The sequence below is a fragment of the Polypterus senegalus genome, chromosome 9 (genome assembly GCF_016835505.1).
Source record: "Polypterus senegalus isolate Bchr_013 chromosome 9, ASM1683550v1, whole genome shotgun sequence".
In the NCBI taxonomy this organism is placed as follows: Eukaryota; Metazoa; Chordata; class Cladistia; order Polypteriformes; family Polypteridae; genus Polypterus; species Polypterus senegalus.
This window is the reverse complement of record NC_053162.1, coordinates 4,263,427-4,282,636: the sequence shown is the minus strand read 5'-3', so window position 1 is coordinate 4,282,636 and position 19,210 is coordinate 4,263,427. Positions and strand designations below refer to the sequence as shown.

The following is a 19,210-nucleotide window of genomic DNA, read 5'->3' as shown; positions in this document are numbered from 1 at the left end:
ATTTTAAAAGAAAATCTCAACATAAAAGGAAAAGTTGTCAGCTCTCCAGATGGAAGGCCATGAACTGGCAGACAATGGACTCGTTCACAAGCTGAGGCTGCGGCGGCCATGAAGTGCCTGTGAGCTGCGCTGCTCCATAACATACAGCAAGTCAGACGAGGGCTGAACTGACCGCCATCACAGCTGCAGTCCAGACCCTTAGCCCTGTAGATGCCGCAAAAAGTGAATTTGTATATAGCGCCTTTCTCTGTATTGTCTTAAGTATTGTCCCAGAATGCACTGTAACTGGAGTTCCATTGGCTCCATTCTACAGTATGAAGGTTAACGGGTGACGGTACCGGCACTGTTGTACACAGTAAGTCAAATGTGGGCACGGACTGGCAAGTGGGGGAGGTGTAAAGACTTTAAGGAGGCGTATTACAGTTTGTAAATATTATGCCATGCCTTTTTTTTTTCACTATAAATTTGTTAGCAATATAAGAAAAAGATGAAATGATTAATTGAATATTGCAACTGTTTAATGACCATTAATGTGATTTAACATGTCATTTTATTTTCTTCTTAGGGTCCACCCGGTCCTAAAGGTGCTAAGGGTTCATCGGTATGTAAAAAAATTCATTATATGTTAAGTTTGTGGATATGTCGAGTGTTTAAACATTCTGAATGAAACTGAAAATATGAGAAACCTGATGGCTGTCATAAACGCCTCTCTCTGCTCCTGTGCACTAACCCCGCATGCACTCCCTGTGCCACCCTGTGGCTCTCCTCCTGGCAGTTCAGCCTCTGCTCACGTCCTAAAGATGTGCAGGTTATTGTGGCTGGCTATCCTCAGTTGGCATGGCACGAGTGAGGGTGGATGTGTGGGTTACCTTCGCTGTGGTTCTTCTCTGCACCACATGGTGGTTCTGGGCTCCGTTTCAGTCCGGTTTGAGAATGAGATACGTGTCAGATACACTTATTAACATGTACGGTACGTAGTGTGCAAGCCACAGGAACACAGCAGTTGGCACTGCTGCTTCATGGATCCAGTTCTGAGCCCACAGGTTGACTGGTGTCCTGTCTAGGGTAAGGATCTGCCTGGCACCCAATGCCACTGGGACAGGCTGTGGCCCTATAAGTATGACATGAATTCCTTTGAACATATCAGCTATCCATAAAACTCATCTCACTTCAGTACAAGTATATCTGTATTGCCTTTATAGTGCCTTACTGGGACTGACTGCTTAGTTATCATCAGCCAAGTTTTTTTCTTCTTTGTTTTGTACATCTGGCACATTTTGGGTTCTCTGAATATGGCAACATAATCTAGGAGATTGAAGAAGGACAATGAAGGCCAGCTTGGACACCCACGCCGTTTGTCTCATGTATTTATAAGGTGCACAGCACTTTTCATTCTAACACATGGCACATACAATAGGCAGTAACCCCTAATGAGGACATTTTAAATAGAAAACATGATAGGAAATAAAAGAAAGAGCCTGATCTATCTATCTATCTATATAGTGCCTTTCTTATCTATCTATCTATCTATCTATCTATCTATCTATCTATCTATCTATCTATCTATATAGTGCCTATTCATAGTGCCTTCTATCTATCTATCTATCTATCTATCTATCTATCTATCTATCTATCTATCTATTATATAGTGCCTTTCATATCTATCTATCTATCTCTCTATCTATCTATCTATCATCTATATAGTGACTTTTATATCTATCTATCTATCTATCTATCTATCTATCTATCTATCTATCTATCTATCTATCTATCCCATGCTTACACCATTTTGTCCCAAGATAGCTGTAAGGGTGCTGTATCTTTCCCATCCACTAGTAGGCAGCATCAGTACTTTGCTGCTGTAACCTGAAGTTACCACAGAGGCTGCTGGGAAATGTAGTGTGTGCCAGTGTCTCCATTTTAAACAATGGAGAACTGGAAGTCTTCCCCGTCAAACTGGCACAAGGCCTTTAAGGGTCTTTCACCTCCTCAGTCTGAGAAACATGGTGTGTGGTGAGTAGCACAGGTAAGGTCTTACCACCCGGTGAAGGAGGAGGAAGAGGAAGGCTGGGAGGTGGGACAGAGCCTTTTCACTGATATTTCAGTACCTGGGTGAGTGTGTAGGTTGGTCAAAGAGCTTTGCTATCCCGTTGTCCATTTTGTGCAGTGTGCACACCTCGCACTTTGAGCACTGGTAATGTGTTATTTTAATAGCATGTATTATTATTATTGTCTTCCCCCTGTCCTTTGTATTTTGTGTCTCGTTTAGTCAATTACACTTCTAACCCCTTATTTTGACTGTGCCGGCATTTTGTTGAGGTTAAGCACCCCCATGTGGCAACTATGTGTAATATTAATATGTATTGGGTCACTGAGGCACAGTGGGCCACGCTGCCACCTCACCATTCCAGTGTCCCAGTTTCCAATCCTGCGCCTGTGTCTGTCTGTGTAGGGTCTGCATGTTCTCCCAGTGTTTAAGTGGCTCTTTCCTTGTATTCTCCCTCAGGGTGTGATTGTTTACTGTGAATGAGCCACATGTGAGGGGGTCCCATGGTGGATCTGGCTCTGATCGTAACACTCGATGCCGCTGTCATTTTTTGAGGATATGCTTATGTGCAGCGGTGCTTTGAAGTTTAGTTTACCATAATAAGGTGCTATTAGAAAAGTGTAACTATTTAAATAATTACATAACTGTAAGAAGTAAAGTGTCTTGTGACAAATCCCTGTCCCCTTTGCCCCTTCAGCCATCTGTATCATAGCGAGAGCATCATTAATTTCTTGCCGAGCACATTTCTTATCCTACGGCACTAATGCTGTTCATTTCGTTCTAATTAGGGTCAAACAGGCCCCAAGGGTGAAACGGGAGTGCCCGGACCTCCAGGTCCTGCGGTAAGTGTCCTCTTAGTCTTATCTGGAGTGGCATCTGCCCTGCAGCTCTTATGCCCAGTTCATGGGCTATGCCTTAATTTTCAAAGTAACGAAAGCTGCTTGCCATGACTTGATTATTTTGCCCTCCACGGTTTTGTTTCTCCTCTAGGGGCCTCCCGGTGATGTCATTCATCCGCTGCCCATCCAATCATCCAAGCGAAGCAAGCGTAACATTGATGCCAGCCAGCTGATGGATGAAGGCAACTCTGAAAATTACATGGACTATGCAGATGGCATGGAGGAAATCTTTGGCTCTCTCAACTCTCTGAAGCTGGAAATTGAACAAATGAAACATCCCTTGGGTACTCAGAACAACCCGGCGCGCACGTGCAAGGACCTGCAGCTGTGCCACCCAGACTTCCCAGACGGTATAGTGTCCTATACGTTTGGTTAATACACTCATTTACAGAGCACATATATAAGCACAAGTATAAGTCTCAAATCTGGGAAATGACTTAGTTAAATTGAGGTTAGTTAAATGAATGGCATGGAGGCCCAGCTGAGCATCAATCCTGCCTAAAATCTCCAGGGACCAACTTCAGATCTGGGCCCTGATGACTGGTGGTACTGGACGATTGAGCAGGGAGGTCTGTAGAGGTCTACCAGAGTGTTGACACACCCAAAAGCTCCACCTAGTGTTGAAATGTGCATGCACTTGTCCTCATTGGTGTACTACATTTGAAAATTAGCATACAGTGACGCCCCTTTTCAGAGTTAGAGAGCGAGGGCTCCCTGGCAGTCCAGAGGCTGGCCAAGACAGAGTGAGACGGCTAAAGCAATGTGATCAGACCCCAAAGTGCCATCGATGCAGACCTCCAGAAAGTTCACATCCCCAACCTTAGACATTGCATGTGTAAGAGTGGTGGGCCTCGGTTATGAATAGCAAGGGGGGATTGAGCAGATCAGGGAGACCATCACTGCTGGACTGAGGACGGGTCAAGACAATGCATTGTTTCAGACTTGTTCTAAAAAAACTCACAAGTACAGCAGTCACCTTCAATGGAGCGTCCACCAGTACTTGAACTGGCCCAGTAAAAACTCTGCTCTACGCTGCAGAGGTCTATGGATCAAGTGGGCGGGCGGGTAGACAATATGTCAGGCTGACACTTGGCTTCATATTAACTTTTACTGTATATAGTGTCTTTCATATCTATCTATCTATTATATAGTGCCTTTCATATCTATCTATCTATCTATCTATCTATCTATCTATCTATCTATCTATCTATCATGCAGTGCATTTCATATCTGTCTTTCAATTGTATAGTGCCTTTTAAATCTACATATTTTATACTGTTGTTAATATCTGTCTTTTATATAGTGTCTTTCATCTATTATATACTGCCATTCATATCTATCTATTATATAAAATGTTTCATCCAGCTATCTTTAATATGCTGCCTTTCATCCATTTATATATAAATGCATTATATAATGCCTCTCATCTCTTGTCTTATATGGTGCCTTTCATCTGTCTATTGTATACTGTTTTGCAAATAATCCATATGTCTATGTATCTATCTTTTATATAATGTTTTGTATCAATCTGTGTTGTATTGTGCCTTTTATACCTCTTTATAGTACTTTCAAATATCAATCTATTATATAATGCATTTCACATCCATGTATCTGTTACACAATATATCTATTGTACTGTATCTTTCCAATTCATCTATTATCTATCAAGTTTACATTATCTACCTATTATCTATCTTTAATCTAATATCTTTTTTTTATAATAGTGCTGTTCTAGATCTATCTATCTATCTATCTATCTATCTATCTATCTATCTATCTATCTATCTATCTATCTATCTATCTATCTATCTATCTATCTATCTATCTATCCAATAGTACCATTCATACCCTTCTGTTAAATAGTATTTTTCCTATATCTGTCTATGCACATATCTTTTATGTGGAGTGCCCTTCATCTGTCTCTCTATTGTACATTGTACATCTCCTTTCATGTCCATGTATTACAGAGTGGCCTTCATCTGTCTATTTTCCTATCCCTCTGTTATAAGATGGCCTTCACATATTTCTATATTTTATTTGATATGGCACCTTTTTAATTATTATATAGTGCCTTTCATATACTGACGTAAATGCAGATTGCTAACTATACGTAACACACACACACACACACCCTGCTGTGATCAGTCTTGTGAGTGTGTCGATGGCCTCCTCCTGTTACTGCTGCGTGAAATGCCTGACGTTGTCACTTTTGGATGACAGGTGAATACTGGATCGACCCCAACCAGGGCTGCTCCCGAGATTCCTTCAAGGTGTATTGTAACTTCACAGCTGGAGGAGAGAGCTGCATCTATCCAGACAAGAAGTCCGAAGGAGTGAGTAACATTTTAAAGTCATTGACCGGCTTGCTTTCACTTTTCTGCTGGCCGCGGGTGCTGTCTCAGGGTGCCAAGCAGACTTCATTCATTCATTAGCAGGTCTGCTTGACCCTGAGCACACATCTGCTGGCACATGATGCCCTGATTACCCTTTCACTACCAACCCCTTCTTTGATCTTAATGTAGAATAAGCACAAGTTTGTTAAATTAATAATAAATAATTCTTTGCATTTATATAGAGCTTTTCTCACCACTCAAAGCACTCAGCAATTGCACGTTAAGGCCCTCGCTCAAGGGCCCAACAGAGCAGAGTCCCTATTGGCATTTACGGGATTCGAACCGGCAGCCTTCCGATTGATCCATAGCCTCACCCTGATGCTGCTGCTCTTCACTTCAGTATTAATAAACTGCAGTGTCTGTTATCTGGTGCTTTACTGCATTTATGTGTTTGAACGCCACAAATCAGCGGCTTCTAAAGTGTGAATGTGTTTTGCCACAAATGCCACCCATGCCCATATCACTGCCAAGGATGTGGTTGTGAGCTGCAGATAACAAGTTGCCAACCCTGAATTTTTAAAATGCCCGAGCTCGTCTGAAGTGTGTGTTCATTTGCATCGATTTGAACAGAACGTCTGATGCCTTCGGATACCGTGACAGGCTGGCTTGTTCAGGGCTGCTTGATTCCGTAATTTACTTAGGAGGGCACTTAATGGCCTTCTGCTGTTATCAATTAAGGACAAAATCACCTGTCAGTTATCACCAAGATCCTTAATAATTTCAGTTATTTCTTGAATTCTACTAGTCTGATGCAGCCTACTTGAATGATTCCTGACACACACGCACACGCACAGTTTATCCGGCGGGCATCTCTCCAACAAGTCAGATGCCCATCAAATGTATCCGCCGACTGCCCTCTCTCCATCGTCTAATTTTTCTGATTTGATATCAAACAAGTGGCTGAGCAGTTTGTGTTCTTGCTGCTCACCCCTTCAGTCACGCGAGCAAAGCCCAGCCTTCCGTCTTTTTGCAGGGGGCTTGTACAGGGAGATTCACTTTAAAGAGGCCCCCCGAATATTCTGTAATGACTCTCACTGAGACGAAGCAATCTGAACGAAACAACGTGCAACGTGCCCCTCGGTATACGGAGCTTCCAACAAGCCGGAATGATTGGATGGACAGCCGTTTGTAACTTCTGGGTGCCTACCGCCCGTACCCCTTCACTCAAGTCACTCGACTTCTCATCAGGATGGTGGTCTATGGTATCGGGCAGCGCGTCTTCATGGTGTGAACCTATCGGGTCACCAATTCGTTTAAGCGATGAATCAGAATCGACTGGATGATCGCGAGTTAACAACGGAAGGTGACTTCCAGCAAGATGGAGCAACGAGTCACACATTGGGCAAGGAGCCTGGCAGAAATGGAGTCAGTCTTTCTTTGGCAAACAGGGGGCATTGCCCACCACGGTCACCAGATCTGACACCACCAGACCTCTTCATTTTAGGGTCTGCTCAAAGGTGAAGTCTACCGGAACAACACTGTGGAATATCTGAAGGACAACATCCAACGTGAAATTGCTGCTATCCAGGGATGCTTGTCGATACGTTCAGGAACACGGAGCGCCGTGTCGAAACGTGTCTGGCTGAAAACGGAAAACCACTTCCAGCATGGCATGTCATGCAATCGATTACACGTACGTCGAGGTGGAGAGCGGATTTAGATAGCTTCATCCTAACGGGAGTTACAACTGAATATCCGGGGCCTCTTTCAGGTGAATCTCCCTGCATGTCCTCGCCGTGCCTCAGTGGTTTTCCTACCACATCCTGAGGACCTCCATGTTAGGCTAACTGGTGAGTTTAAAACTTGCCCGGTTAGACTTTAACTGACTGGCACCCCATCCGGCGGGGGTGGAACTTTGCAAGATGTTGGCATGGGTTCAGGTATCCTGAATCAGATGAGCAGTTGAATCCATAAATACACCTGAACGGGATACGAATTAAGAAATTCTTTTCTCATTATTAGCACTTTGATGTAAAATCGACTGTAACGACCTTTTTATTTGTCATCTCCGCCCATATATATCTACGGTCACGTGGCACAGGCTAGCATCTCTTCTAAAGTGTGCGGATCTCGGCCTAGTGCTGGCCCAGTGGTTCATCCAGCTCCCTCACAGCTCCAGTGGTCATGGCACAGTTTGCAAATCCCCTCTGTGTGGGTTTTCCTCCAAGTGCTGCAAGACTGGACTCCTTTGGTATTGCGTCTCTTCGGAAAATCCTTGGGCACCACCGGTTTGACTTTGTGTTGCTCACTGAGTCCCGAATGAGTCACATGACCTGCATTGTGAGGGACCGTCAGTCACAGCGCTACGGCCCTGTGGCACCATTACCCGAGGGTGATCCGGCTCACAGGATTCTTATTGTTGAGGACCTGAGTGAGGGGCTGGACCAGGCCAAGAGGGTGCCAACGTGGGGCAGATAAAGGGTCATTTCCAGATGGTGGGACTGGACCGCGGGGTTGCCAACCGGGATCCCGAATTGTTTCGTCGTATGGTGGGTGCGGCAACACTCTGTACCAGTGCCTGCTCCCCAACTTGACATCTAAAGACATGTGGTTGCCCTGAACTGGCCCCAATATAAGTGAATATGGTGGGCACAGAGGTTCAACACCCCATGCACCTTCTCCTCCTTTTTTGCTCTGCGTATCCCCTACAGTCGTGCAGGTTAGGCCGACTTGATTCTAAATTGGCCCAAGGTGAATGGATGCGCCCTGGGAGAGACTGGCATGTCTTCCAGGATTGGCTTTTTCGCCCCATGCAGCACTGTGTTCCAGGAATGGCAGCTTTATGGTTGGGGGACCAGAAGGGGGCGGAGTTAGGCGCCCTCACTGGGCGTTTTTTTGTTTTTTTTCGGTGCTGCAGGGAGAGAGTGAGAAGACAGCGTTAGTGGCGGCGCCCTCTGTCAGCTTGGAGGGTCATTACAGACCTCGACAGAGCCCGTCAGCAGACCCTCAGACGCGCGCGTGTGACGATACAAGTGAGTGTGCACTGTGCTAGGCTGCCATCCCTTACAGGGCCGCTTCATGCCTGACCCTGAACTGGAACCTGCTGCTTCTCCAGTGCTATGACGTGTTAGGACGTATGAAGTAACTGCGTTTGCTATCATATATTTATTAATGTTTATGTATATTGTGGCCTCACAGATTCAGCGTTCTGGGTTCAAATCCCAAGCATGTTCTCCTCCTTGCTGCTTTTGGAGTTTTCTCTGCATGTCCCCCCCAAAACAACAAGGATGTGCAGGTTAGGGTGACCTGATACTAAATTCCCAAGCCCCGGTGACTGGGAGGGGCGCAATGCGTGTGAGTGAATTAGGCCCTGTTATGTACTGGCATCCCTTCCAGGGTTGGCGTCAGGGCTGCTGCAGTTTGCTCCATATTCTTGCGGCTCTGTCATGGAATATACTGTACAACTTTTTACAATAATAATAAATGTATTATTGGATTCATCTTTGTTGCTTGTATGAATTTAGGGGGATTTCAGATAGTTATATGACTGGCAGAAGCAGCAATTATTGTGCAAAGGTTATGAAAGCATAAAGAGATCAATCTATTAGGCCTGTGGGTCCTGCCTCAGCCCGTGCCGGGTATTCTTCCTGCTTTTGGTGGCCGGCTCCCTGTCTTCTCTTCTGCTGCTCATGGGTGCCATTCTGCCGTCCAGCTGCTCCAACCTGCTCTTCCATACCACCTGCTTGGGTTCAATGGTCAGGCTGTCCTAACCTGCTGCTTCCCGCTCCACCTAATACTATCATTTAAAAGCAGCCTAGACACAGCTTCTCCTTCCTGTAGCCGCCATCTTGGATTTCTTTGCTGTCTGGCATCCTGGAAAAAATGAGCAGCTTCCCCTGAGAGTCTTGTTTGAATGGCTTCCTGTCTGATCCTGCGCAGGTCTTCACAGTCCATGCCACTTAACAGTCTTCTTCTTCATTCAGCTTCTCCCTTTAGGGGTTACCACAGCGGATCATCTTCTTCCAGATCTTTCTGTCTTCGTCATCACACCTGTCACCTGCATGTCCTCGATCACCACATCCATAAACCTTCTCTTAGGTCTTCCTCTTCTCCTCTTGCCTGTCAGCTCTATCCTTAGTACCCTTCTCTCAGTATACCCCTCATCTCTCCTCTGCACAGGTCCAAACCAACGCCTTCTCGCCTCTCTGACTTTGTCTCCCAACAGTCCCATCTGAGCTGACCCTCTAATGTCCTCATTTCTAATCCTCTCCATCCTCATCACACCCAATGCAAATCTTATCATTTTTAACTCTGCCACCTCCAGCTCTGTCTCCTATGCCAGCGTCTACAGCCCACATAACATAGCTGGTCTCACTACCGTCCTGTAGACCTTCCCTTTCACTCTCACTGATACCCGTCTGTCACAAATCACTCCTGACACTCTTCTCCACACATTCCACCCTGCCTGCACTCTCTTCTTCACTTCTCACCCACAATCCCCATTACTCTGTACTGTTGATCCCAAGTATTTAAACTCCACCACCTTCGTCACCTCCACTCCCCTCATCCTCACCATTCCACTGACCTCCCTCTCATTCACACACATGTATTCTGTCTTGGTGGTCCTACTGACCTTCATTCCTCTCCTCTCATATCTCCACCTCTCCAGGGTCTCCTCAAACTGCTCCCTACTCTCACTACAGATCACAATGTCATCAGTGAACATCACAGTTCATGTCCATCACCATTATAAATTAGAACGGGCTCAGAGCCGATCCCTGATGTAATCCTCACCATTCCATGACCTCCCTCTCATTCACACACATGTATTCTGTCTTGGTGGTCCTACTGACCTTCATTCCTCTCCTCTCATATCTCCACCTCTCCAGGGTCTCCTCAAACTGCTCCCTACTCTCACTACAGATCACAATGTCATCAGCAAACATCTCAGTCCACGGGGACTCCTGTCTAATCTCGTCTGTCAACCTGTCCATCACCATTATAAATTAGAACGGGCTCAGAGCCGATCCCTGATGTTATCCTCACCATTCCATGACCTCCCTGTCATTCACACACATATATTTTGTCTTGATGGTCCTACTGACCTTCATTCCTCTCATATCTCCACCTCTTGAGGGTCTCCTCAACCTGCTCCCTACTCTCACTACAGATCACAATGTCATCAGCAAACATCTCAGTCCACGGGGACTCCTGTCTAATCTCGTCTGTCAACCTGTCCATCACCATTATAAATAAGAACGGGCTCAGTAGTCCCTACTGATCACTGATGTTATCCTCACCATTCCATGACCTCCGAACGGGCTCAGAGCCGCTCATTCACACACATGTATTCTGTCTTGGTGGTCCTACTGACCTTCATTCCTCTCCTCTCTACAGCAGATCTCCACCGAATGTATGACATTTTGTGGGTTTTTCAAACCATGGAGTAGACCCCTAAAACGGCCGCTTTCACCTGGTGTTATAGGGGGTGCCCACCTGAATAAAGGAGAGAGCAAATGCTGTAACCACCATGAAGCAATGTGATGCATTTAAGCTAAGAGTCACTCAGCAGTAGTGACCCCCATGGGGACCAACTTTGAATGTCGGGTGACCAAAGGATGAGTGGTGGAGTCACGCTGATCAAGAGAGATAAACATTGCCGTGACAAAGAGGAAGACACAGAGACAAGACGCCCTTGCAGACAGAAGTTTGATTTGTTACTGCAGCCAAGGACGTTATCCTTTAGCTTCATTGGCTGAGAGAGTTATTCTGTAATCTAAAGGGCCAGAGTTCAAATCTCACAGCTGCCATGAGGTATGCAACAGAGAGGGGGGCATCGTCCTGAGTGAATCCTTGAACAGAGAATAATGGTGCTGTGACCCCAACAAGGAGGTGGCAGAGAGACAAGCTGCTGCTGTGTAAAGGCATCCGCACAGTTACAAGACATTACGAGGAGTGATTTGTGACAAGAGTGAAAGGGAAGGTCTACAGGATGGTAGTGAGACCAGTTATGTTATATGGGGCTGGAGACAGTGGCACAGGAGACAGAGTTGGAGGTGGCAGAGTTAGAGATGCTAAGATGTGTATTGAGTGTGACGAGGATGGACAGGATTAGAAATGAGGACATTAGAGGGTCAGCTCAGGTGGCACGGTTGGGAGACAAAGTCAGAGAGGCGAGATGGCGTTGGTTTAGACCTGTGCAGAGGAGAGATGAGGGGTATACTGAGAGAAGGGTACTAAGGATAGAGCTGCTTGGAAAGAGGAGACGAGGTAGACCTAAGAGAAGGTAATGAGAGAGGACATGCAGGTGACGGGTGTGACAGAGGAAGATGACGAGGACAGAAAGATCTGGAAGAAGATGATCCGCTGTGGCAACCTCTATCTGGAGCAACCTAAAGAAGAAGAAGAAGACGACAAGTCAGAATTGTGATTAGTCACTGTAGCCAAGGAAGTTCTTTAGCTCCGCTGATCAAGATGGTTGGCCCCGAGTTCCCACAGCTGCCAGGGAGGCCATCACTAAACAGAAACCAGTGGTGCCTTCATTTGGAGTGGAGAGGTTAGTGAGACAGAGAGGGAGAGACAGACAGAGCCGGCTGCTGCATACGAGGCTTGTTTGTTCACAGAACCCCTGGAAGTTCTCCTTTAGCTCCATGGGTCAAGATGGTTGTTCTGTAATCCAAAGCCCTGAAGTTCAAATCCTACAGTAGTCAGGGATTAGAAGCACTTTGTGCTTTGGGGGTCACCCTGAACATATCCCTAAGCAGAGACGAATGGTGCTGTGAATCCAGCAGGGGGCGCTAGCTCCCTGGTTGGAATAAGTTCTTTTTATAATGGTGGCGTGTTACATAACCCGAAACTATATCGATATAATATAAAAAGGGCGATACCCCTCCCTTAGTGATGCGGCGGTAAGAAATCACATAGGAGAAATAACGTACTGTAGCTTTCTTTAATGACGGTTTACGCGGCATAACAGACGAGGCAGCCATGACAAGACATTTCGGGTAGAGTCTGCCATTTTCGTTGCTCCGCTTGAAGGATTTTCCGGATCGGATGACGTTATCTCCCATCCGTCCGTCGGCTTCAAAGGTGTGCCCAGCAATGTGCCAAGGTTTTATACCCTTTCTACACGTTCAGGCCCCCATTTCAGTAAATCATGCCATTTCAAACAAGAAAAAGAAGATCCAATGCCATGCTGACTCTGACACACAGAAATGGTACAAGGCCCATTTTGTAGTTGTCCTTAACTTGTCTTGTCTTAAAAAGCTTGCCTAGCAGTTCTTATGTGGTGAACTCTTATGTGTTAAAGCTGGCCTTGCGTTAGCTATTCATGTGAGTGGATTTATAAAATATTTTTTGTACAGAGCTCAGTGACATATTAAACTTATATACTTACTAGCGACTGGGAGTCCATTACAAATTCTACGTTTGTGAAATCCATACTTTCTCTACAAAGAATTCTTTCCTTTTTTTAAAATATTTGAAATGATTTTGTTATCGTGGCACTGATTTGTGCTCTAAATAGACCTTTTCGGCTGACGTAATGACGAGCTTCCTGTTTAAACGGGGCTGCGAGACGTGAGCTCAGCTCTTCGGCGCACCTCATTTGATTTTTTCCAGCAGACAAATTTTCAAAACAAACCGTATTTTACGACTCTAATCAGAGTCGGAGTAATAATTATGTTGCTGTGGTCATTTTAGATCTGAGATCAGCTATAATTTAAACAATGACCGTTGTTAATACCCAGCCGTCATTACTCAGTTTGCCAATAGATGTAAGAACGACGGATGCCAAAGCCGAACTGCCCAAAGATAGATTTCGATGTACCAAGCAAATGGCGATACGTTCTAAATTACTTACGGTTCTGGAGCTGTCGAAGGGTTTAATTCAGTCGATGATGTTAGGCCTGGAAAGTACGCCCCACCAAACCAACGTTCCAAAAACCAACCGAACTTACTGTTATCTGCTCAAACCAACATTGACTTACTATACTCGGCCATCCAGTGGTGTCACTGAAGCATTCAAACATTCTTAGCCAATCATGCAATACTGCGTCTGCGTTTGCCACGTTATGTTCTAACTACAGAGGCAGAGTCCCATTGCAGGGTTCTAACTTGTATTCAGTCGAGGTATTGACGCCAACACCGTACAAACGGGATATTGACGCAACATACGGGCATTGACGTGAACACCATAAATACGGGGTATTGATAACGAACACCATACATACGGGTATTGACGTGAACACCGTACATACGAGGTATTAACGCAAACACCATAAATACGGGGTATTAACGTGAACACCATAAATACGGGGTATTGACGTGAACACCGTACATACGAGGTATTAACGCAAACACCATATATACGGGGTATTGATAATGAACACCATACATTGACACAACATACGGGTATTGACGTGAACACCATACATACGGGGTATTGACGCAACATACGGGTATTGACGTGAACACCATACATATGGGGTATTGACACAACATACGGGTATTGACGTGAACACCATAAATACGGGGTATTGATAACGAACACCATAACACCATAAATACGGGGTATTAACGTGAACACCATAAATACGGGGTATTGACGTGAACACCATAAATACGGGGTATTTATAACGAACACCATACATACGGGGTATTGACACAACATACAGGTATTGACGTGAACACCATACATACGGATAGTATCAAGTTATATATAAGGATTACATGCTGTGACCTGGAGGGGTGAGTGCAGCCCATGAGAGTGAGAGTCTGCTGCTGCATTAAAGGAACTAGCAGTTAAGATGTCTGATTGGCCACAGTAGCCAAGGAGGTTCTCCCTGACCTCCACTGGTCAAGATGGTTGTTCTGTATCCCAAAGGCCCCCTGAGTTCAGTTTCCAAAACTGCCAGAGGGTGATCAGTACAAGACAGGTCAACGCTGTGGGTGAATTCCACAGCAGATTATACACTATATTGCCAAAAGTATTGGGAACCCCCCCTCCCCAAATCACTGGATTCAGGTGTTCCAATCACTTCCATGACCACAGGTGTATAACATTGAGCCCCTCGGCATGCTGACTGCTGGCTTCTACAAACATTAGTGACAGAAGGGGTCACTCTCAGGAACTCAGTGAATTCAAGCCTGGTACCGCGATAGGATGCCACCTGTGCAAGAAGTCCATTCCTGAAATGTCCTCGCTACTGAATATCCCACAGTCAACTGTTAGTGGTATTAGAACAAAAGTGGAACCAACTGGGAGCAGCAGCGACTCAACCACGAAGAGGTAGGCCACATCAAATCACAGAGCGGGGACAGCGCATGCTGAGGTGTGAAGAAGTCGCCCACTTTCTGCAGAGTCGATAATCTACAGACCACCAAAAGCTCAAGAACAGTGAAACATACAGAGAGAGCTTCATGGAATGAATGGGTCTCCATGGCCGAGTATCTGCAGCCAAGCCTGACATCACCAAGTGCAATGCAAAGCGTCAGATGCAGTAGTTCGGCCACTGGACTCTCAAGCAGAGCAGACATGTCCTCTGGAGTGACAAATCACGCAATCCGATGGACGAGTCTGACCAGGAGAACAGGACTCGCCTGACTGAATTGTGCAAAGTGTAAAGTTTGGTGGACTGGGGGGATTATGATGTGAGGTTTTTTCTCAGGGCTTGGGCTTGGCCCCTTAGGTCCAGTGAAAGGAACTCTTAATGCTTTAGCATACAAAGCCATTTTGGACAATTTCAAGTTTGCGGATGGCAACACGACTGTGCACCAGTGCACAAAGCAACATCTATAAAGAAATGGAGGAGCGAGTTTGGTGTGGAGGAACTTGACTGGCCCTCACAGAAAGAGCCCTGACCGACCTCAACCTGACAGAACACCTTTGGGATGAATCAGAGTGGAGACTGCGAGCGAGCCGGGCCTTCTCGTCCAGCATCAGTTCCTGACCTCACAAATGCTCTCCTGGAGGAATGGTCCAAAATTCCCATAAACACACTCCTAAACCTTGTGGAAAACCTTCTCAGAAGAACTGAAGCTATTATAGTTGTAAAGGGTGGGCCAACTCCATATTAAAGCCCAGTGCACAAAATAAAGTCTATAAAGAAATGGAGGAGCGAGTTTGGTGTGGAGGAACTTGACTGGCCCTCTCAGAGACCCAATAGAACAACTTTGGGATGAATCAGAGTGGAGACTGCGAGTGAGCCGGGCCTTTTTGTCCAACATCAGTGCCTGACCTCACAAATGCTCTCCTGGTCCAAAATTCCCATCAATACACTCCTACACCTTGTGGTCCAGAAGAGTTGAAGCTGTCAGAGCTGCAAAGGGTGGGCCGACTCCATATTCAAGCCCAGTGCACAAAACAAAGTCTATAAAGAAATGGAGGAGCGAGTTTGGTGTGGAGGAACTTGACTGGCCCTCACAGAGAGAGCCCTGACCAACCTCAACCTGACAGAACACCTTTGAGATGAATCAGAGCGGAGACTGCGAGCGAGCCGGGCCTTCTCGTCCAACATCAGTTCCTGACCTCAAAAATGCTCTCCTGGTCACACATTCCCATCAATACACTCCTACACCTTGTGGTCCAGAAGAGTTGAAGCTGTCAGAGCTGCAAAGGGTGGGCCGACTCCATATTAAAGCCTATGGATTAAGAATGGGATGTCATTAAAGTTAATGTGTATGTAAATTCAGGTGTCCCAATACTTTTGGCCATATAGTGTATTTGGTGGCTATGACTTGGCGGGTCGAGTGTAGTGGCACAGAGAAAAATACAGAGAAAGGCTGCTGCTCCATTAAAACACAAACACAGGTAATATCTTGATTGGCCACTGTAGCCAAGGAAGTTCTCCTTTAGTTCTGCAGACAGAGATGGTTGTTCTGCAATCTAGAGGTGGCAACTTAGTCTCAAAGCTGCCAGGGGCATCACCCTGAGTGAATCACTCAATACAATACATCCATCCATCCATCCATTATAAAACCTGCTATATCCTAACTACGTGGTCACGGGGGTTTGCTGGAGCCAATCCCAGCCAACACAGGGTGCAAGGCAGGAAACAAACCCGGGGCAGGACGCCAGCCCACCACAGCAATACAATACAATACAAATTATTTTTGTAGAGCCCAAAATCACACATGAAGTGCCACAATGGGCTTTAACAGGCCCTGCCATCTGACAGCCCCCCAAGCCTTGACTCCCTAACAGAGACTAGTGGGTGCAGTGACTTGTAGTGAAGCAGAGAGACGGGGGCCTGCTGCGGTGTAAAGCCGCCCTTACAATCAGAGCCTTGATTGGCCATTGCAGCCCAGGAAGTTGTTCATCCGGATGCCTTGAGTTTAAACCTCAGAGCTGCCGAGGATATTGAGCAGCACTGGAGTAGGGTGGTTTGTCTGGGAGTGGCAGTTGGTTGGTTGGTTGGTTGGTTGGTTGGTTTGGAGCGATCACCCTGCACAAATTCCTCCCTGGAGACAAGGAGGTTTAACGGTCACTCCTTGACAAGGAAGGGAAGGAGGCAAGCAAAGGATGAATACCCACCTGTCAGAAAGAAGAGTAGCCATCTTAACATGGCACAGAATGAAAGGGGGACATGGCAACTCGAATAGAACTGGAAGCGGGCAGGTCCATAAGCCAGGCAGACAGGACTTCACTCACCTGTCCTCACTCAAAGTGTTGTCTTCATAATGTGGCCAACTTGACATCCTTTTGGGTGGGTAGGCAGCTATGAGAGCACCCACTGTGTTCACACCTGGGCTCAGCCTGGTTTATAAATGAAGAACCTCATAAGTTTGGTGTCCCCTCTGAACAGCCAAATTCTTATCTGTATTAGTGTGGAATTTTTTTGTACTAAAATGAATTGGCAAAGGTGGCACCGGGTAAAGGGGGCTTACTCTTCACCTCCTGACCTTCTCTCAAGAGGTTGCTCAGTTTGTTTGCTTTAAAGCTTCTCTTCATTTGAAATCCTCCATTATTGTTTTTCAAAGTGTCTTGTCCCCTCGCATGTCCCGTCTGTCTCCCCTATAAGATGTGCGGGTTAAATTGTTGGGGCATGGGGCTCGCCTTCTCTATGTAACTGGCTTTTTCTTCCTCTCTGTTCCATCTGGCACACCAGGCTAGAATCACATCATGGGCAAAGGAAAATCCAGGCTCCTGGTTCAGTGAATTCAAACGGGGTAAACTGGTAAGCCACCTTCCTGTATCTGTTCTCTTCCTTTAACCAGTTTTATATTTTACAGAATAAAATGGCCCGTTGGCCCAAAGAGCGGCCCAATACTTGGTATAGTCAGTACAAGCGGGGCTCATTGGTAAGTTGCACATCAAGCCTTGAGTCGTGCATGTGTCACGCCACTGGCTGTGCTCAATAAAATGCATGTCTCACTTGTTCTTTTGCTCAAGAATGGCCAATGGGTTCTCGGTGTGTCTTTATCAGATGAAGAATATTTGGGCAGCCTTTCACTTTCGAGCTTTATATTTTTCAACCAAACCTCGTCAGAAGTAAGTTGGTGAGTAATACATCCGGAGACACAGGATGGAAATTGGAAGGCCACATGGGCAGAATGGGAAGGGACTGGGAAAATGAAGCCCAAATCCAAACCAAAAAGTTGGAAAATCTGTCGTCAAACACAATTAACACAAGTCAATGAACGGTCCTTGAAATACGAAATAACCAAAGCTTGGTACACAAAAAAAAAAAAGAGGCCAATATCTGAAATCTCGGATGATCCAAAAGTATCTGACACTGATCTTTATACAGGGTGGCACAGGGAAACAGCAAATTTTGGAACTAGGTGTTGGCGACCCTGGGGCATTGGCAGTTGTTTGGGACCAACGTGACCTCGTTTAGAGCCCCTTGCCATTAGTTATAATGGAGCAGCGGAATGGTGCCCAGCAAGCGTGCGCTGTGAAAGCCTTTTATAAGAATGGTGATAGCTTATTGCTGCACAGAGGGAATTTCAGCGGCATTACCAGTTAGGACGCCACAGTCGCGTTTGATCGTGCAGCATGGATGCGTAAATTTTGAAGAAACGGATTTGGCCTTAAAAAAAGAAGCCACTTCACATACAACCCGACAATCGATGGCAGCAATTCGACGATTATTTGGAAGACGCGTCATTTCACGCAATAGTGACTTTCCGTCCATCCACCCATTATCCAACCCACCATATCCTAACTACAGGGTCACGAGAACCAATCCCAGCCAACACAGGGCACAAGGCAGAAAACAAACCCTGGGCAGGGCATCAGCCCACCGCAGGGCACACACACACACACCAGGGACAATTTAGAATCACCAATTCACCTAACCTGCATGTCTTTGGACTGTGGGAGGAAACCCACACAGACATGGGGAGAACATGCAAACTCCACGCAAGGAGGGAGGACCTGGGAAGCGAACCCGGGTCTCCTAACTGCGAGGCAGCAGCGCTACCCACTGCGCCACCGTGCCACCTGGTGACATTCCATGGCCTCCGAAATCCCCAGATCTCACTGTTTGTGATTTTTTTTCTTTGGGGACATCTTAAGGGACATCTGTACTGAGCACACGTCCTGCAACCGTTGGGGGAACTAAAAAGAAAGACTGAAGAGGAAATCGCTGGCATTGCAATGCAGGCTGTCAGAATGTGTACGGAGAAATGGACAACACCTTCAAAACATAAAATGAATATTGATCACCATCATTAATTGCAAATCCTGTACAATATATTTTATCATTAAATATGTTTGTAAATATATATATAATATATATATATATATAATATGCAGTATATATGTTTTTTTTGTGCATTGAACATCAATAGAAAATGTCCCGTTTCCCTGCACCACCCTGTACAGTCTGACTTGTGCCATCAAACATCATTCAACATGAGAACACGTTAGCAAACATAACCAGAAAAAAAATGGATTCCTAGATTGGTGTTACAGGAAAAACAAAATA

The 19,210-nt window shown here is 45.8% G+C and overlaps 1 protein-coding gene across 2 annotated transcripts in view; it reads left to right on the top strand.

Annotated features, from left to right (window-relative positions):
* LOC120535077 (collagen alpha-1(XI) chain-like) overlaps positions 1-19,210 on the top strand; it is a 456,300-nt gene that overhangs the window by 421,045 nt on the left and 16,045 nt on the right. The window contains exons 60-64 of one of the 2 annotated variants that reach the window (XM_039762625.1): positions 566-601; positions 2,836-2,889; positions 3,038-3,296; positions 5,167-5,279; positions 17,511-17,579. In XM_039762625.1, coding sequence (XP_039618559.1) covers positions 566-601; positions 2,836-2,889; positions 3,038-3,296; positions 5,167-5,279; positions 17,511-17,579 — 531 coding nt within the window. Of the gene's footprint in view, positions 1-565; positions 602-2,835; positions 2,890-3,037; positions 3,297-5,166; positions 5,280-17,386; positions 17,456-17,510; positions 17,580-19,210 lie in introns of both variants that reach the window. The other variant, XM_039762624.1, reaches the window with a different exon arrangement.